Source organism: Poecile atricapillus, chromosome Z (genome assembly GCF_030490865.1).
Source record: "Poecile atricapillus isolate bPoeAtr1 chromosome Z, bPoeAtr1.hap1, whole genome shotgun sequence".
Lineage (NCBI taxonomy): Eukaryota > Metazoa > Chordata > Aves > Passeriformes > Paridae > Poecile > Poecile atricapillus.
Window position 1 is genome coordinate 144,487,146 of NC_081289.1, and position 21,145 is coordinate 144,508,290.

The window sequence follows — 21,145 nt, forward strand, 5'->3', positions numbered from 1 at the left end:
ACAAGTTTTCCCGCATTTTAATTGCATCCCAATTCCCAGGAAATTCTGTGTGACACAAAAGTTAGGTTAAAAAGAAAAGAAAAAGCAGCCACTTAATAAGGAAGCACTACTGTTTCTGTACCTTACTGTGGAAAACGATTAGCCTAGTTATGAGATATTAAACTTTGCAACTGCTTAACTGTATATTATCCTGGTTGTGACACACATAGATCCCAAATTTCACATGCAGAGGAAGGCAAGCAGACCTTTGACAACAATCACTGTGATTTGTTTGGATTATTCAGTCCCATGAGGCACAGTGCACACCATCCTGGATAAAAGGTTTTACACTTCTTAATTTATTATCTTTTTATTAAGATAAAAATTTGATAAAACCTTGTGTAGGTTTCCAGCTCAGATATTCCTCAGTATCAATTAGCTTCTTTACCCAGTTCCCTCATGCAGTTCTTGCCAGCTCTGTTCAGTATCAGCTCCCTACAAGCAAAGATCCATGAATGACATGAAATGCTCCTTTTCTCTTCCTCCTCATAGGTGCAGTGAAAGGGAACATGTGCTCTCACAGATGGAAATCACTGCCTCCTGAAACAACAGGCAGCACTAAATACTCAGGGGTAGGAGCTGCTCCGAGCATTGATTTCTACAGATAATTATTTCCATTAGTGCCTCTCCAAAGAGGAGTTAAGGAGAAAAAAGATTTTTTTTAATTTTTTTTTTTTTTTTAACTGGCAAAACAGCAAAGCAGCAGGAACAAAGAACATTTTGAAAACCAACTTGGTTTTGTCTCAGCTCTTTGGAGGCAGGTCTGTGACAGGGAGACATCTCCCCTGGGATGCGTGGTGCCTTTCTTGTGGCCAGCAGCGCAGTTGGGCAGCTCGCCAGCCCTGCTCCTGCCGGGCAGTGCTGCTTTGAGTGCCACACAGCATCTCTCCCTTCCTCCAGCCCCCACACCCTCGCTCCACACTCGGCTTGGTTTCTGACCATCAAGGCAGAGCTCAACAGACTCTGCTTTCATCTCTGCCCGAGACCTTTGCCGCATCAGATCGTCACCAGCATCGCGGGCTCCCTGTTTATCTAGACCGGCCCAGGAGGCAACTTTGCTCACCGAATACATAATTCATCCAGCATCCCTCCTGCTCCTCGCAGAGAGCCACGGGGGTGAAATCACCAACTGAGGAGAGGAGATTAGGGCTGGGGGATGATTATAGCTCCCTCCTCGTATATCAGGCAATTAAATCGCCTCGGCTCTGCTCCGTTGTTTTCAGAAGCTGCTACCAGCGACTCCGGCGGCTGGCAGGGTGCGAGGGAGCGCTGGGAGGCTGCACATGGGCTGTGCTTTTGGTTTAAATTAAACCATCTGGCAGGGCTGGTACCCAGGGCTGTGGCCTCTGTCTGCTGGTGAGTGATTCAGGGAGCAGAAAGCAGCCCGTGCACACCCTGCAGAAAATAGCCATTTTCCCAGGCAGCTCCTGGAGGTGAAGGTTTTCTCCCCAAAACGCCTTGGACACACCAAAAAGTTTGTCCAAGACAGGAGACAGGTGCTCACTGAACCTCTAGGACAGCAGGGAATTGCTCTTTTCCAGCTCCCAGGCTGGCATGAGCCTTTGGAAGAAGTGGAAGGGCACAATAGGTGACCACAGTCCATGGGCAGAGTTCCTTGGGAGAAGGAAAACACAATGTTAGGAGAGGGAATTAAAATAATGAGCACATTTGTGAGAATCTGCCCGAGGGAAAATAGTTTAGAAAATTAAAAACTCCATAGTAACAGACTGAAAGCTGTTAACCAACATCTAATTAAACAAAAACTGCAAGCCCTACAACAAAACACAAAAAAGGAGGGAAAAAAAAATATAAATCCATGCAGCAACCAAGCTTACCCACACCAAAACAAGTACTAAGGAAATAAAAATCAAAAATAAACCTGTTCAGTGACATCTGAAGAAAAAAATCCTGAGAGGATCTTACAGTGAGTAGGCAAAACCAGGGTTATGCTGTATACTATCAGGTCTTGCTTTTTAATACTCATCAGAAGCAAAGGACAATCTCCAGGGTCCTCAAATATATTCCAGTACAATGCAGAGTAGAGACCGCAGCTTGGATCCCAACATTCTGGAGCAAAAGACCAAAAAACAAAACCCCAAAATTCAACCACCACGCACACACACATGAAAAGTGAATCTAGAAACTCGGCAGAATTGCTTTAGTGACAAAGTTCAAAGATCATTTGGGGTATTTTGCACATTAAATTTCATGTTAATGCTGACAGGAGACAAGAAGAGGCATTTGAGATGAGATATTAGGATAACAGCACATATAGGCTCATGGAAGAAAAAGAACACAGCTTTTCTTATCACAAAGGTTTTCATTACTTGCAGAGTTTATATTTATCACAATAGATCTACTCTGAACACTAATAAATCATTTGAAGGCAACCTTCTATAACAAAAGCTGTAATGAAGACTTTAATAATAAAACCAGGACAAGTTTGACCTGAATTTTCACATTGAATGTGAATATTTTCACTTCAAATCCCTACTGTTTCAGGCTGGTCTGTGTATCTGAGAGAAAAACCTGTCTGCATGATGAAGTTGGAAAAGGTCAGGACTAACACAATTACCGATCAGTCTAGAAGACTTTGGATCACCTCAGCTCTTCCTGTTCAAGTGACGTAGATAACTCCAAAACAGACAATTAGTATAAAAAGAAAGATTAAGAAAAGGAAGCCTGGAAATTGGTTTGAGGCATTGAAAAAAAGAAAAATTAGATGCTTCCTTTGAGTAGCTACAGAATCTTAAACACAGCCTCCAACAAGACAGGTGTCTGCCAAGGAAGTCGGGAAAAATGACCCCCTTTGTGAAAAATGAGGTTCAGATAATTTTTATAGAATTTAAAAGTTTAATTAAAAAACAACTAGGAGAAAAAAATAAAGTATACAGATACGGCCGGGTGTCTCTGCATTCAGCCAAGAGAGCAGACCTTAGTGAAAAAGTATTGTCCCTTAAAAACAGAACCCTACTACATATCCATAAATTCTCATTCATATTCAGACATTCTTCTGAGGATCTTTGGTGTTCTTCTGTTTAGTTTTCTCTTGCCCCCTTCCCAATAGATCAATCTTCTTGGTGCCATTGAGATTTACATTCTCTGATACCAGAAATGCAATAAATTCCTCCCCCCCGAGTTCTGGTCACTGCTGTCTTCATCTGGATAAGATAGTTTACAAATGCAGGAGTTCTCTAGCTATTTTTTTTTTTTTTCTTCTCAGTCTTTGGGTTATACAAAGAAAAGCAGTTTTTATTTTAATAATATGCCATAGCCTAACATATATGTATTATACTACTATTTCTAAATTTCATCAATAACAGAAACAAAATTTCTCATTCTTTTAACATTCATTTTAATATTTGCAAAAAGCCAACAATATAAAATGTATCTATAACACCCTTCCTACTGAATTATTATAACTTTGAAGTTACAGGGCTTTGAGAGAGGGGCGAAAGAAGAACAGTTCTTTATCAGAACACGTAAAAGAAGGCAAACAAGCAGCAGTGACACCGAACAGAGCCAGGAGCCCAGTCCCAGCCTCAGGTGGTGGATGGGCTGCAGCAGGAGCCTGGGAGCACAGCCATGGCAGCAGAGACACAGCAGAGACACAGCAGAGACACAGCAGAGACACAGCACACCCAGGGTGGACAGCCAAGGGTGGAAAAGCCTCTGGAGCTGTGCCAGGAGCCTGCCAGCAGCCACAGGGCTGCGGGCAGTCACTGCCTATCAGGGTAGCTAAAAGCCCGAAGTGCTGTGGAGAACAGCAGGGCTGGGCAGCAGCAGCCGGGCTCCTGCAAGCAGCCAGGAAACGCTCCCTCTCCCCCTGGAGCGGGGTCAGGCTCCTGGGTTTCCCCGAGCAGATGGAGAGGGTCCATCCCAGTGAGGCTGGGTGTTGGAAAGGGCCCAGTTCAATGGCTGCTCTTACAAGCAGAGGCTCACTCACGGTGAGGAGAAGCAGCCAGGACAGAACTCCACAGTGCAGTGAATTCTCTCTGCAGCAGCAGCAGTCTGGCCACAAACCCCCACCTGCCTCCCCCTCCCATCCCAAGAGCATGCCAGGGCCAAGCCTGGCCACTGACCTCCAGCCCAGCCTCTGGTATCTGCATTTCCCGAGGGAAATCCCCCCAGCTAAGGGGCTAACTAGGAAACTCCACCCGTTTTCCTTCCCACCCCACAATCCCCCCTTCCCCTGCCACATCTTTTGTCTCTCTTAAGTATCCATCGTTCCCATCTCTTAGGCAACAAATGGGGACAAAAATTCTCTGAGAGAAAGGAGAAAAAAAAGGAAAAATCCTAACCTACAATACTCAAAACCACAAAAGAACCAAAGGAGCAGTGTTAACGTGCAGAGAACTTTCATGAGCTGATGAGAAAATGTGATTAACCGCCTGTGCCCAGTTGCCTTTCTGGTTCGGGTTGGTAGTTCCCCTCCACACTTCGCCAAACAAAACTCAAATGCCTCTCCTAATTTAGGGTAGGTGCCCGAAACCACTCCCTGTCCCTCAGGGCTGCTGTCTGGGGACAGGAGCACAGGTCTCTCTCCTGGGCAGGCAGACATGGGGAGCTCCTTAGCAGATGATGTAGCGGATGAGCTTCGAGCTGCGCAGCTCTCTCACTCTCTGGCAGTGCCTCAGGATGTTGAGGATGCTGTGGAAGCGCTTATCCAATTTTAGCTGAGTGAACTCCTTGATATCAGCCTCCACAATAAAAAATGCTCCTGGAAAACAAACAACGATTTTGTTACAGAAACGATTCTGTTGTAGGATACGCTCAGCATTTCACAAGTGACAGCACAGCCTCTTCTTCACAATTCCACAATCTACAATTCATAGTTCTACAGTCAGCAGTAGGATGGCTTCACATTATATTGGGAGCTTTGTTCTACTTTTAAAATTTGCCATCAGAAAGAGAATTGCCAGCCTTACAATGAAGTCCAGTGAATGAAGCACCATCCACAGGCCGTGCTCCATGAGCTCTGTCTCCCAGCAGGCACTCAGATTCTGGAATTAGATCTTTGCCATAAGTACAGAGCCCTGATTGCATCAGAGCTCTGCAGCCCACCATTCCCTTGACTTATATCAGATTTGGAAAAGAATAATTCATCATTACTTAAGAAAATTACAGGAAAAGGCTAACCACTTGCAACAGCATCGTCCCTGTGTCTCCAAGAAAATGGCACAGGGAGGTCCTGTGTCAGAGCTGAAAGCCTACCCCTGCTTGTAGTTGATTAATTACTTCCATAAGCAAATTGTCATTAAAATTCAGGCTGCCCAGGGCAGTGGTGGAGTCACCATCCCTGGAAGTGTTCAAAAACCCTCGATGAATGGTTTAGTGGCGAATATGGTTCTCAGCTGACAGCTGGAATTTGTGATCTTAGAGGCCTTTTCCAACCTAAATGGTTCCTGGATTATGTGTAGCAGCACACTTCCAAGTCTAATGAGAAGGAGGACACAAGGGTGGGGGTGTTCCATCTTGAAAAAAGATAGCATTCTCCCTCCTTGTTTCATCCTTAACACAGTGACATCTTAGAAAAGATGGAGCATCTCTTCCTCCTATTAAGTCCTTCCAGTTTCACTGGGAAATAGCTGATCCAAGCTGGAAGGCTGAAGCTGCTGGTAAAGAACTAAGGTCCAAGAATTATCTTTTTAAGTGTAATGTCCCCCAAAATCTTGCTTAGACAGAGCCGAGAAATAATAGATCACATTTTCTCACAGCCTGTGCCTCTCATGAGAGTTGGCGACACACGGGTCTCACAGGGAGTAGAATCTTCCAGAGGCAATAACTGGCAGAATCTAGAGATATTTCCCCAGAGAGGAACTCTGCTGGGATCTCAGAGCTTGTAATGCCACCAAATCCACATACAGATGAGAAGTAGGAAGTCTGTTTACTAGGAAAAGAAGGAAGAACTGCATTACTGCTCAAAATAGAACTACTGTAGGATAGAGACCATTTACAACTTCCAGGAACGCCAATACACCCAAACAGTGCTGGGAATCCAGGCACAACCTGCCTGCTGCCTTCACAGTCTGTTACATCTGAGGGAGCATCAGAACGTCCTGAATTTTGATAAAACAAGATTCCTTCTTATATTTGCTCACAATTCAGAGTGGCAACTCTCAGCATAGCAGGTTCTTTATTGTGAAGAAATCAGAGCTGGTGAAGGGTGGTGTTTTGGTCCACGTGCTAAACAACCAGCTAAGCTCACTGAATCACCTGAGTGGCTGGAATTCACCCTGATAAACCAGGCAGCATCTTCTCTCATCTTGAAATCAGAGAAGAGGTCACTGGCAATCAGCCCAGGTTGAGAACCAGTGGGAATCCTAAGCACAGACACTCACAGGAGAGATTTAAGCAAACAAATCAATGAATGTGGAACGTCATCGTGAAAAATGCAATGGATAAAGACATTTAATCATTCTGTGCTGGCCAGATAAGAACCATCTGACAGCCTGCCAGGCCCTTTCTCTAGACTTTCTAAAGGATTAGTCACAAAAAAACCTAAACAAAACTATTTACCTCACAAATACACGTGCTTTATCAGATGCTGAATGTCCTAGTTTCCTAACTGAACTTCCCAAGATAAACAAGAAATAAAGATCATCTCTCAGGTACTTAAAGAAGTTCAGCACCTCAGTTTTTCGGACTTTAGCTCCCCAGCTTTCTGCCAGAAAACTGTCTGACCACCTGGAGCTTTCTCAAGCTGCTAGAATGGCTTCTTCACAGCAGCCAAGACTACTGTGGATCACAGTTCGGACTGAGCAGCACTCCAGGCCCAGGAGGGAACTTTTAGTGTTGTGTTCAGACTCTTTTCTACAACTGTGGGCTCAAGCTCCTTACTACTGTCCCAAGGATAGCAACAGTGCTACCAAAAATATGTCGTAAATTAAATTGGTGATGCCAGTACTTTAAGAAATCCAGATGGATGAAAACTGCTGTTCAACTGAAGCAAAACATGCTTAGAGAGAAACCAAACCATCACAGCCCAAACCAGCAGTCAGACACACAAATTTATCCAGCTGCATGTGCTTAGAATGCTTTTAATAAACCCCTTTGCAACAATAACCTTTATATGACAACTGAGACTTCATCTGGAGTCCTGCGTCCAGCCCTGTGACCCAGCATGAGAAAGACAAGGAGCTGCTGGAGCCAGCTGGCCCAGAGGAGCCCCAGCCTGGGAGAGCTGGGGCTGCTCCCCTGCACAAGAGAAGGCTCCAGGGAGAGCTGAGAGCCCCTGGCAGGGCCTAAAGGGGCTCCAGGAGAGCTGCCCAGGGACTGGGGACAAGGCCTGCAGGGACAGCAGCCAGGCAATGGCTTCCCAGTGCCAGAGGGCAGGCCCAGCTGGGATATTGGGAAGGAATTGCTGGCTGGGAGGGTGGGCAGGCCCTGGCACAGGGTGCCCAGAGCAGCTGGGGCTGGCCCTGGATCCCTGCAGTGTCCAAGGCCAGGCTGGACAGGGCTTGGAGCAGCCTGGGACAGGGGAAGGTGTCCCTGCCATGGCAGGAGATGGAAGTGGCTCATCTTGAAGGCAAAAAGGAAAAAAAAATACCTTTTGTATCATTAGTTTCTTCTTCTATAAACCTGTGGTAGAGGTTTCTGGCTGGTGCACTCATAGACTTCAGAGGCTGATAAAAGATCTTGTACTTTTCCACCACGGCCTTGTTCATCTGTTGAACAACTGCATTAACCTGATCATATGTTATACGGCCTTTCATATACCTAAAAAGAAAAATAAGAATCAGTAACCAGAAAGTCACAAAGTTCTGTGTTTATTCTCTTTCATCAGCCTTAACTGAACAAGCCATTCCTAGTTAGAGGCAGTTTCTCCTGCTTTGTGTTAATGAATACACGTAGCACTTAATTCTGTTCATTTCCATGGTTGTTTAACAACCTTAAAGGTTAAAAGGCCATGACAGAACCTAAACCAGAAAGATAAAATATTAGAGAGCTAAATTTAAGAAGCAGAATGTGTTCAGTGCTTAAACTGTAAAAAAACTTTTCAAAATGGAATAAAGTTTGCTTTTACAGCGTACCACTTAAAACTACAAACACAGAAAAATAAAGCAACTTCACAGAAAACAGCATGAAATCAAATGTTTGCCTAGGAGCATAATTTGGTTCATATTATCACCATAAACAACCTGTGTTTGGTGTTACAGCTATTTGTATTTCAGCAGGGCTGCCCAAAGTCTGGTGGTGGGTGTGGAGCAGAGCCTGAGCACAGTGGCCTCATCTGTTATAATAATATATAAATAATATTATAATGTTATAAATAATATTTTATATATTATATATTATAAATAAATTTATTTATTTCTGGTTTTGTTTTGGATGTGGCACTCAGTGCCATGCTTTAGTTGAGGTGTTAGGGCATGGGTTGGACACTCAGTGATCTTGAAGATCTCTTCCAGCCTAGTGATTCTGTGATTATTTGGGGTTTTTTGAAGAACTATCAGTTTTGTGTTGCCTTCTGTATGTGCAGCCTACTGAGCCGTGCAGATATGGTTCTGCACCACCAGCACCCATTTCTGAACCCTCAGAGCATTTCATAACACTGGTACTGGAAGAATAAGGTCTGTTGATAACAGCCTAGAGGTACAGGAAGCACGGAAGATAAGGAACAAAGTGATGTGGAAATACTAGAACACTGGAATATTTGCAAGTAAGGCTATTCAGTATTTATAGATGTAAAGCCATGCCTTCAAGGAAAAGGAACTGTGCTGCACACTGAGAAGCCATTATATAAAAATGAAATCTGAAACTCAAATGACAAGCAGTAAGCTGAATACAACACAACCCCTTCCCCCCTAGAATGGCAGAAAGAGCCAGGCCAGCCTGGCAACCTGCATTGTCCTGTGGCCTTCATTCAGTTGTCACAAGCCAAACCTGGCTGCTTGTGTTCCACTCAGTATCGGTTTGCAGACATGAGGGATTACACAGGTGTTACAATTCATTTTAAGAACGAATGCTTTAGGTCAGTAGAGCAGGTGGCTAAAAGCTGTGGGACAGCAAGACTGAAAAGATCAATGAACAGCAAGTTCCTCCCTTGTTTTAATCAGAACAGACAGGCTCAATCTTTAGAGAACATACAAAGAATTAAAAGCAGAAGTAGATAATCAATTACAAGTTCAGTATTCCAAACCAGAATTCGGGCAGGCATTCTGAAATTGCCAAGATAAGTGCTGTAAATTTCAACAGCAGCCAGTCCCCTGCCAGGGAGACAGGCCGGCAAGGAGGCGTTTAAAAACTGAATTCAAAGCAATTGCTCTCCCTCCAAACTGAGTTTGAAACTTAGTAGCCACAAAGTTGCTTGCAACCAGCTTTGGACTTGATTGATAATTTGACTAATTCAGGGTTGTAGGTGCAACCATGTCGCAGTTATGAAAATGCAGTACTTTTCACAGTAATAGAAGCAGCACTACCACCCCTGAGGATGCAGCCACAGCACAAACACAGCCTGTGAGCACAGCAAGGCTTTGCCTTGTGCATTAACTGCTGTTTATTGCTCTCTCTGCCTCCCTACGCCACAGGGGAGCGTGCAGAGCAAGGATGGCTGAGCCCAGAGGTATAAAATACCTTTATTTAAGTTCCTGTGCTCCCACTGTCAACACACAGACAGTGAATACACTTAATAAAGCCAAGGAAGCACCTCAGCTCATCCTGAGGCTGAAGCAGAGAGGCAGGGCTGGGCTGCCTAAACCCAAAAACCGAATGCTCTTTGAGAGGCCCTCAGGCATCCTAGATGCTTTAATCTGAAATTAAACTCTGTCAAAACCGAAGGGAATTTTTTATTCTGTGCATAAGTAAGGATCATAAAAACTCCAGCTGTCCCACAGCCCTCTCATGTTTCTACCCAACCATGGCTGGCAAACCTGTTAATGCTGACATTTATTTCTGTCCATACGTACAATCATATAAAAATACAAAGTTGAGAAGTTCCAAATGCAGGCATTTAATTTAGATTTAAAATAACTTTAAAATCCGCTTCACTATTCCAAATGCATTAAAATTAAAAACAAAAAAAAAATTCAGTCAGTTTTTTTCTTTAATCCACAGAAGCCCTTTTTCAAAGCATTTTTTCCATTTTTGCTCCACCAGAGCATAGTGCTGCTCCTCAGAGAAAAGAATAACATCAATATATCACATATATACCACTCTAAAAGAGATATACCCCCTGCTCTCTCAAAAATGGTTAGGCTAAAATAGCCATGTATTCTCCCAAGCCACCATCTTCTGAGAGTTGAGAGCTATAAATGCACAGAATCTAAAATACTTTCAGCAGTAAGATTTTTAGAAAGCAATAAGAATTCTAGACGCGGAATAAAACAAGCATTTTCCTTTGCCTCAAAGTCAAAAGTTAACAAAGACAGGTACTGTGAAATGTCCTTTATCTTCCTCCAAAGAGCACCTTCCTGCAACAGATTTGAAAGGTAAGATAATTTGCAAGTTTTTTATTGTGCAAAGTGTTCTGTTTGATCAGGGTGCTCCACGTCTGCCCCTTAACACAGCGTGTACTTTTGCTAAATACCAGCTGCCCAGTTCTAGGACTATGAAGCCACTGAAGCCTGATGGTGTTTGGAATAATTTTCCTTCATGTTCAGCACAAAGCGAGTGAAAACAGCCTCAATTTTTCAGTGACCACCTCCCAACCCCAGTGCTCACTTGAAGAACTGGGCCCTGAACCAAATTCTCATTCTTCCGAGAGAATACGTTCAGTGTAAGAGAATTTGTATGGAATTTGTATGACAAGTGTTTGCTGCTTAGATTTGGTCAATCAGTATGTGAAATTGCAAGTACTCCCTCAATCTTGTACTACAACATTGCCAGGCAACAGAAATACTGGTAGATTAATAGACCTATGTAAATTCATGTAAATTTTCCTCCACAGAACAAACATGCTTCTCCCATCTGAATAAAACTAAATTATTTCTAGAGCTGTACCAGCACAGTCTAAGCCACAACCTTTCCGTAATGGGTGCCTTCCAACACAGCTGCAACAATTCCACAAGGGTGCCTTCCAACTCAGCTTATTCTAGGGTTTTGTGAATCTGTAATGAATAGAAGAGGATGTGCTGCTCTCTGTCCCCATTTCCACTTTCAAGGATTATCATAAACTCCTTTAGGTTGGAAAAGCTGTCTGAGATGATCAAGTCCAACCTTTCCCTCAGTAAAGCCAAGGCCACCACTAAACCATGACCCCCAAGTGTCCTTCCACCTGGCTCGTTATGTGGAAGATCATAGCCTTAAATGGAAGTTAAAACAGTATTCAGCTGGAATGGTCTGTCTATTTCTCTTGCCACAGCAGAGATAAAGACCAAAAATTCCCATCCTCCAGCTTTATCCTCCATTATTTTATCAGGAGAGAACTACCTAAGGGAGTAAATCCACAAAATACCTGAGATGTTCTGCAGAATAAAACTACCAGGTGCATGCTCTTCTGAGAAGTAACCAGAAGTCCTTTATCATTAGCTCAACATTCAGGATAAGGAAGAAAATGGGTATTACTCACCTGAAAATTTTGAAGGCTATATAAAAAATTATTGGAAAGCCTCAAGTAAAGTACAGACTCAAAAAGATATTTCTTATTGAGACAGGTATTGTCAGGGAACATAGTGAATCTAGAATCCCAATAAAAATTTAGCCTTAGGCATCAAAAGGAATGTCTTTTTGCAGAAATATTTACCCACGCCACCCAAATGCCATTTAGGGAGTTATTCCTATATGTCAGACTTCAGAGAAGGATATCCACTAATCAGGTCCTGATGTTAGGGGAAAACACCCACAGCTTTCTATCCAGAAATTTGAGAATTTCTGTGCAAAGTGGTTTTTTGCTTTTAACAAGTCTGCTCTTCCTGCCTGAAAACAGACTGGTAAGCCAAGACTTGAAGTTTCCAGAAACCAATAGTTGGGTCAAATAAAAACAGCATTTATCATTATTTTTCCTTCTACATGTAAACAAACCCTTCATCTTATGAGATGATGGCTCTTTGTTTTTTAATGTCAGTTCTCAAAACAAGATCAGGATTCACCTGTTAGCTAATAAATCTCTGTTCATATAATTACAGTCACTTTTGAGGCAAGAGGTTTGGGTTTTAACTGATCAGTTTTCATTCCCAATACCAGCATAAAAAAGAGCCCAATTAACTCCAGTCATTCAATTTTCAGGTTTGCTAGCATAGCATTTAAACTGTTTGGAGCTACTATTATGTTTCACCCCATGAAATATTTAATCTCTGTCAGTTCCAGTTCTGCAAGAGGTCACTCTTCCAAACCTACGTGTGCCCCCCAAATTGGTATGCCAGGGTGCAAGGGAAGCCACGCTTACTTACGCAGGAACACTTTCAAACTCCTCTGCGGTTATTAATGCTGCTTCTTTAATGACTTTTGTCTCTTTCGAGTGTTTCTGTGCAGGTTTGGGTTCAACAGCCTTTGGCTGTCCTTCATGTTTCACAGTGATGCTGTAAAATGAAGGAATATTCATTCAATGTATAAACAGCAGGTAAGTAGGAAGGAGAATTCCACAACACTAGCAAGTCTGCTTAGTCACAGACCTAAGTCTCAGCCTGTTAGGCTGGATGAACACAATTAATGATATTTCACAAAAGAAACCTCACTAAAACAAGCCTACTGTGTTCCAAATGGTATCCTTCAGCTGACTTCAGCACAGCTCTTGGTTTCTCTGCTACAGAGGCGGCTAGCAGGTGAGTTGGAAGCAGTCCAAGTGCAGCATGGCACAGCTCAGAATTCAATGTACCATTACATTTCACACAACACAAGGCCTGGCTTTTTGTCAGATGAAACACAGCACAGAGCTGCAGCTGTAACGGGCAGATTTTAATACTTCATAGCTCTTTTTTAACAGGTTCAAATCTTGAGAAGCCTGACTCATCCATTAAACTTTTGAAGCAAAGAAATTCAACACCACCTAACAGACTGGGTTTCAAAAATACTTTTAAATTTTTCTTTAAGGCAAGATCCAAAAGGTCAAAGAATTTCCTGATTTATTCCTGATCATTAGATTATTTTTATGAATTCATCCTTCCTCTAAACCCTCAGCTTAGAGCCTCAAGCCCCAAGGGATCTGACAGCCACCCACCCAGCTGCTCCTCAGCAGGACAGCAGAGGCGATGCATATGGCCAAATCCACTGTCATCAGAACACGTGGACATTACGGGGATGTGCAGCAGAATTAACTAGCAGTACAGAGCTGAGCTGGACACAGAAATGATCCTCTGCGTGGATCCGACTGTCCCACAAGAGATCCTTGTCGGACGTGGGGTCCCGCAGCAGTGAACGGCACAGCAGTGCCCCATCTGTCGACCGCAGGGCCAGGATTTGAGGTGTCACTTGATGCGACACCGCCAAGCCCAGTGTCCCATTCCCGAGGAGCACAAGTGCCGTGGAGAGGACAGCGAGTGCCACCTGCTGGGTGACACAGGTGACAGAGGGAGCGGAGCAGCTCTGCGCGGTGACACAACACAGAGCCCTTCCGAAACACGGGACATCTGCAGCCAAACTTACTCAGATGTCATCATCTGAAGAACATCTGTTTGCATCTGAGCAACAACAACAACAACAGGAATCCTGGCACGCTGCAGCTAGCAGGGAATGTCAGCAAACAGGAGGGAAAGGGAAGGGAGGTGGATTTTGGGTGGTGGTGGAGGTGGGTTTGGAATGAAAGGATAAACACAACAACCAAAGGAAGCAAGTTCATGTCTTGAAACTTCATTCCTCCCACGCTCCAGTCTCCTGCTGTCTATCACACTGCAAAAAACCTTTTCTAGATGATTCCCTAGCCCCAGGCACCCCTCCTTTGTGTTCCCGCCCACTCCCTGGCCCCTGCCCTGCTGCAGTGAGGTGGTACAGACACAGTTCACCGCTGACCTGAACCATGAAAAGGAAGAACTGATGCTTGTTTACAAAATCTGGCTCTGGTAGAATGAGAAACTGCTCTCAACAAACACGTGGGATACAAAGACCTTGAGAGATACTGAACTCGCTTTTTATTTCAGTGGCATTCCTCTGGTAAACAAGAACAGAAAACCCAAGAATACAACAGTAGAGAAACAATAGCTAAAGCCATGAATCGTTCAGCTTCTCTGTGTGGGTGTTCTCATTTTCCCAGGGACTTCAGGGCCTGTCTCACCAGCCTTTAAATGCTCCTCTGCTTCCTGCATTATCTCACAAAAATCAGTAAACAGCCCATTAGTATTCACAGCCCCACACATCTGGGGGCATAGGGCAACAGAAAGGCCAGGAGAGGAAGGTCTGGGGAAGAGACCTGAAAACATCTTTACACTGTTATAGTGGGTTTTGAACAATTATGTCCCTTCTGACACTACCTTGACCCTCCACTGCACAACACCAAGAAGTGACAAAATGGGGACAAAAGGAGAAAGTGTGTTTTGACAAATGGCATCACCTTACAATGTATTATTACTGAAGAAAAACTGACACCAAACTAACAATGACAGAGCAGCGGCTGTGAGCTGGCTGAGCACAGTCTGTAGAAAATTATCAGAAAAGCTTGGCTGGTTTTACACATCATGGCTCTCTCTAGAAAGGGAAGAACCGGCTAAAGTCATATCACAATTAACTTCCTGATCACAAATAGGGCAAGATTGTAAGGGAAACCAACATCCCAAAGAATCTTTTGGTGTCAGAGCTGGCACAATCACCAAACAAGCGTCATTTACATCTAAACAATTTCCAGGAGCTGACACAAAGTTGAGACAAAGGATCTCCTACAATAAGAAAGTAAGTTTTGACAGGAAGGCAGAACCTAAGTGGTAATTTCTGAAAAACTTCAATTCTTCCACACACACAAAAAGCAACATCTAAATTGAAAAGGAACAAGACACCCCTAGAGACATTTTGAGAGGCTGTTTCCTAAGCTGAGGGGTTAATGTCTAAAGGGTGGGAATAAGGAAAAAGCTTCTGCAGAAATCATCCTTTCACCAGCTAGGAACAGTTTCAATACCTACACCAACGACAATACTGCTACACACCAACAAAAATTACAGTTGATTTTTCTCTTCTAAAACACTCTTTCCACACGTTTAACCTTTCATTTTGTTGGAGTACGTCTGTCGTGTTTTGAGACTGATGCTTCTCTGGCATGAGGAACCAGACCAAGCAGAGCTGGTAGATTCAGAGCACATATTGGATGAACTGAATTCAAATTAATGCATTGACTTCTGACAAGCTGCGAGGTACGAAAGAAGTTCTGGGATCCCCAGATATCTGCAAGTGATCCTACCTGACAAACACTAACATCACTCCAGAAAAAAAACCAGCTCCAGAGAAAGAGATGAGAAACTCAGTCAGAGTTGAAATGACTTAAAAGCCTTCGGAGTAACAGCTGGTATTTCACATACTTGTCATTTTCACATACTTGAGCTACTCGACTCTGAAAAGCTTCTTACCACAGCCCTCTCCAAGGCAAGGGGCTGTCAAAGCTAGCTGAAATAAATGCAAGATTGCTGTAGGAAAAAGAGAACAAAACTACCACAAACACAATTCAAAGTCCCACAGAAAGATGACTGAGTTAGAGGTTTTTTGTTTTTTAATTGTATTTGGAAGGGCAGTGGTGAACTTCAGCTCTAGTTTGCGTCAGTAACCCTTTAATCCATAGGCACTGCAGTTATAAAATCAGTGTGTTTGTGATTCTAAAGCAAGGGATGCTCAGATTCAGAGGAGCACTTGCTTTCTACTACATCACACCTACCCCATGGAAGCTGCAATTGGACCAACTTGGTATTTCAAAGACTTGACCTGACAGATTTGTTGGGGTGCTAGCACAAGCCTGGACAAGACCCAACTCCAGAATCAATACACTCAACAACTTTGGCTCCCAAAATTTCCCAGTCAATGTGGAGTGAAAGGAGCAGAGCAACTGAATATATTATTATAATTATATATTATATTTTATATATTAATACTAATATAACAACATATTAGTATAATTTAATATATAACATATAATAAAATTATGTTATATTAAACCAATATATTAAGATGCATATAGTTATTGTTATTATTATCATTATTCTGCAACTGAACACTGCCAGGAGCAGCCCAAATCCTCCAGGCTCATGTACCACATACCAGTTCTGGGTTGGTTTAGGCAGATAGGGTGGAATGTGTTCAAGGAGGTGCTGTGCTTCCTTTTGATCTTTCTCGGCAGCCTTCTGGATCTCCTGAAATTAATATGAGACTACATCAGAAATCTGATCCTACTAACATCAAGCAAGTAAAATTAGGGCAATACTAAATTAATTTTCAGCTTTATTAAGAGGTGTCCTTTATTCTCATCCCATTGTCGTACCTCCTCATCCATAATTTCCCCAGGGAAACTGGTGAAGAAAGGAAGGAGCATCCTTCCCTGTCCTTGCCCTCAGAATGGCAGAGAAATTTGAGCAGGCAAAAGGAACTTCAGCAATACACCCTCAGCAAGGTCTGGCCAGGGGAACAGTGGTAGTGCAGGTGAGATACTAAGGTGAACTCACCTCCATTCCCCAAACAACATTTCCACAAAAGACTTAACAAAGGCAGTGCAAACACACAGTAGAATAACAGACAAATATTCTAAATGAGCACTTTGTGCAGCTATTGCAAAGACGTGTAAGCAGAATTGCTCTTTAGATCACCATATTCATTATGATAAAGACATGTTTTCAAGGCCAGTGACAAAGACATGCTTTTAACGGCCTTAAGATGAAGGAAGGTAGACTTAGATTAGATATTAAGAACAAATTCTTCCCTGCAAGGGTGGGGAGGCCCTGGCACAGATTGCCTAGAGAAGTGTCCAAGACCAGATTGGACAGGGGCTTGGAGCAACCTGGGACAGTGGAAGGTGTCCCTGCCCATGGCAGGGGTGGAACTGGATGAGCTTTAAAATCCCTTCCAACTCAAACCATTCTACAACTCTATGATTCTTTGTATAAGCCTCTAAAAATACAATTTCTAATGTTCATTGTTCTGGAGGACTGCTTAAAAAACCATCAGCAAGCCTGTTCCAAGCCCCAGTCTCTCTTGGAGATGCAGCACATGCATCCAAACATCGCTAAGGATCTAGGAAAAAAAACGTAACACACGTATCAAAAATTCCTTTGAAGCTTTCAGTGTTTTATAACCAGGAAAAGAAAAAAGATTACTTTTAGCAAATCTTTCAGTTTTTCTTGCTGTTTAACTTCAGCCTCCATTGTATTCAGGAGATCATGTACAAGGACCACCTCATGCTGTATTTTACAGAGCACAGACTTGCAGGATTCATGCTGGCCTGTAAAGGAGAGAACATTGAGCTACAAAGTCTCCAAGAAAAAAGCAAAATCAGATATTCCTCCCTTTCACAAGCAGTAGTTATCTAACTCCCTGCTCCCCAGTCACCACATCCATGCAGGAGAAGCAGCAAGCCAAACTGTCAGCCTTGTACTCTGCAGAGCCAACAGAGTTCATGGAATCATTTAGTTTGGAAAAGCCCTCTAAGACCAGGTCCAACTATTTCCTCAGAGCACTGCCAAGGCCACCACAAGCCTGTGTCCCAAGCGTCAAAAAACCACACGGCTTTTAAATCCTTCCAGAGATTGGGATTCCTCCACTGCCCTGGGCAGTTCCAAGGCCTGACCCCCCTTTCCATGGAGAAATTCCTGCTGCTGTCCCCCCTGTCCCTGCCCTGGCCCAGCCTGAGGTCGTTCCCTCTCCTCCTGTCCCTGTTCCCTGGCAGCACAGCCCGACCCCCCCGGCTGTCCCCTCCTGCCAGGGACTTGTGCAGAGCCACAAGGGCCCCCTGAGCCTCCTTTTCTCCAGGCTGAGCCCCTTTCCCAGCTCCCTCAGCCGTTCCTGGGGCTCCAGCCCCTTCCCCAGCTCCGTTCCCTGCCCTGGACACGCTCCAGCCCCTTGGTGTCTTTCTTGGATTGGAGTGCAAACCAAACCCCACTGTTGCTCTTTTTTACCTGTGTCTCTCAATAGGATGCACTTCTTAATAGTTGAAATCTTCTCATTGATGTGGGAGCATAAGTCTTCCAGGCCTGAGGATCCCATATCCTTCATCATCACACTGAGGGGGAGCTAAAGTGAGGGCAGGAAATTGAAAAGGACCCAAGTTGCAAACATTGCCTACAAAAGCAGAATTTTTAGAAGGACTCTGATCTGTTGAAGAAGCGAAGGGAACATAAATGAAACAATAAATGGAGTTAATTATCTTTTATCTTACTAAATTGAAGACAGGAAAGGAAGCATAAAGTGACTGGCACTAGACAAGCCACTAAGTTTCCCAGAATTCTGGAGGTATGCAGAGAATCCAGTGTGATATCAGTGCAGCAATTCCTCATGAGACTGGGAGCATCCTTATAATATATGATATAAATATATCAAGGATAAAATATAAAAATATATAAAGGATAAAAAGGAGTTGGAATTAAGCCAAGAAATACCTGGCTTATATAAGGCAGCTTTAGAAGGCTGTCTCAGGAAGAGATCAGATGATTAATGTTTAAAGAGGTGTGCTTTTTTAAAAACATAATTATGCAAAAAAAACCAAACTGTTAGCAGAATTATTAGTGAAGTCTGGAAGCATTAAAAAGAGCATTATATTATATATTATTATATATATATAATATATATTATACTATACATAATTATATAATATTATATATTATTATACTATATTATACTATATACTATTTACTATAATAATAGAGTTATTGACCCTATTATAGACAGGAATTGGTTCAAAGAAAAAGTTATACAAGGTGACAAACGCCCGCATTTAACACTGGGGCCCGGCACTGAGCGCTCACACAGCTCCCTCCGGCGGCTCACACCTGAAAATTTTCAAAAAGCCTTTATTCCACTTTTGGCTTAAAAATACTATCAGCTGCCGCGCTTGTGAAATCCGTTTTTAGATGCCTGCCGCCTTCCCAGCCTCCATACCTGCGCGGAACCAGGACACTCCGAGGCGGATCGGGATACCCTGAGGGGACGGAGGTTCCCGGCTGCGGCCGGCGCCGAGCGCCCGTTTCTCCTCAGGTTTTACCTGGCGCAGCGCTTCCCGGGCTTCGTCCCCGTCCCACTCTCCCAGCCGCGGGGAGGAGGAGGAACCTCAGCCGGAGGAGGAGAGAGGACGCGGTTCCGGACGCGGTTCCGGCCGCTGTTCCAGCCCCGGTTTGAATCCGCCGCGCTCGGGCGGGCGTTGGGGAGGGCGGGCAGGGCGCGTGCGCGCTGAGGGGAGCGCGAGGGACGGGCGGAAAGGGCGGAGCGGGGGCAGCGCTGGGGGAAAGCGGGCCGGGAAGGGCGGGAGCGGCGCTGAGGGGAGAGAGGGGCGGAATGCGCGGTCCTAAAGGAGCCTGTAGGCCTGGTGAGGGTCGGTCTTTTCTCCCAGGTAGCCAGTGATAGGATAAGGGGATATGGTCTCAAGCTGCGCCAGGGGAGGCTCAGGTTGGGCTTCAGGAGGAATTTCCCCGTGGAAAGAAACGGCGTTGTGGCTGCCCATGGAGGGTTCGAGTCCTCACTCCTGGACGTGTCCGAGGAACGCCTGGATATAGCATTCAGTGCTGTGGTCTGGGTGACAAAAGGCGATCAGTGATAGGTTGGGCACGATCTCGGAGGTATTTTCCAACCTTTGTAATTCTGTGAGTCTGGAGGGACTAGGAGGAAGGGCGTAAGGCGGGAGGTCTGAGGGCAGCGGGAGTGCGGAAGGCGTTGTCGATTTTAGCAGCTCTGGGAACACAAACACAGAGTTCACCTTAGAAAGGAGACGTGGTTTATTCAGCGCAGCGTGCAAGGAAGACGTTCCCACTAATCAACTTCCCAAAGGGTAAAAAGTTAAATCTGTTACAGTAAAGTTCATATGAACACGCCTGCTTACTGCATATCTCCACCCACCTAATGCATATTTATTTAGGTGAGGTAATCTTAACGCACGACTCGAAACAGGTTCTTCACTTACTGCATATTCGCCGCCCACCTAATGCATATTTATTTAGTGATGTAATCTTAACGCACGACTTGAAGCAGATTCTTTCCTTCACTAGGCAAACTCCTCTTATACAAGTAATGTCACCTAAGTTAAGTTTACGAAAGGCGAGATAAAAATTAAAAGACACAAAAGACAGTGGGAGTGGGACGAGAGGCAAGACGGGGACGCTGGCCACAACGGGAAGGGAAGGGAAGGGCGGAAGGTGCGGGACTGCTGAGGGAAAGGGGGCAGAAAGGGCAGGAGCAGGGAAGGGAGCCGGGATCACTGAGGAGGGCGGGAAGGAGGGGCGGAATCGGTTGTGGAGCCAGGCGAGACGGGAGGCGGGACGGCTGAGGGGAACGGGAAGGAAGGCGGGATTGCTGAGGGGAACGGGAAGGAAGGAGGGATTGTTGAGGGGAACGGGAAGGAAGGAAGGATTGCTGAGGGGAAGGGGTACGAAGGCGGGACGGCTGAGGGGAACGGGAAGGAAGGAGGGATTGCTGAGGGGAAGGGGTAGGAAGGAAGGATTGCTGAGGGGAACGGGAAGGAAGGAGGGATTGCTGAGGGGAAGGGGTACGAAGGCGGGACGGCTGAGGGGAACGGGAAGGAAGGGCGGAAGGCGGGATCGCTGAGGGAAGCGGGCGGGAAGGGAAAGCAGGATCCCGGAGGGAGGCGGTAAGGGAGGCCGGGTCGCTGAAGGGAGGCGGGATCGCTGTGGGGAACGAGAAGGAAGGGCGGGAGGCGGAATTGCTGAGGGAAGCCGAGTGAGAAGGGAGCCGGGATCGCTGAACGCAGCAGGAAGGGAACGCAGGATGGCTGAGGGAAGACGGGCGGGATCTCTCTGAGGCAGCGCCGATAGGCGCCCGCTCCGGTTCGGCCCCTGAGGGCTTTACTCCTTCCAGGGAGTTGTGATAGCATCGCCACACCATTTTTTACTTGATTGTATAAATTCAGTTTATTTCAGCTTTTAACAGAAGACAAAGCCCATAGTAAAAATGCCGTTTCCAACACACACGTGCTCATGCTGGTGTGTCTCCATCGTTACCCATCACTTTCTTTTTTCTCTTGGGGTAGGGATGGAGATAATTAAACAGTTTACACTGATCCCAAGCTAATTTTTTTCTAATTAGCTACAAATATAAAGATTTA

At 44.7% G+C, this 21,145-nt stretch overlaps 1 protein-coding gene across 1 annotated transcript; it reads right to left on the reverse strand.

Moving 5' to 3' along the window:
• Positions 1-4,247: 4,247 nt before the first annotated feature.
• On the reverse strand, positions 4,248-20,575 carry SKA1 (spindle and kinetochore associated complex subunit 1). The gene is made up of 8 exons (XM_058827464.1): positions 19,924-20,575; positions 18,973-19,758; positions 17,994-18,108; positions 17,196-17,320; positions 16,147-16,238; positions 12,369-12,497; positions 7,589-7,758; positions 4,248-4,759 (listed from the first exon to the last, which is right to left on the reverse strand). Exons 3-8 carry the CDS (start codon positions 18,091-18,093, stop codon positions 4,611-4,613), a joined length of 765 nt encoding a protein of 254 aa, XP_058683447.1. The 5' UTR covers positions 18,094-18,108; positions 18,973-19,758; positions 19,924-20,575; the 3' UTR covers positions 4,248-4,610.
• Between the last annotated feature and the right edge of the window lie 570 nt (positions 20,576-21,145).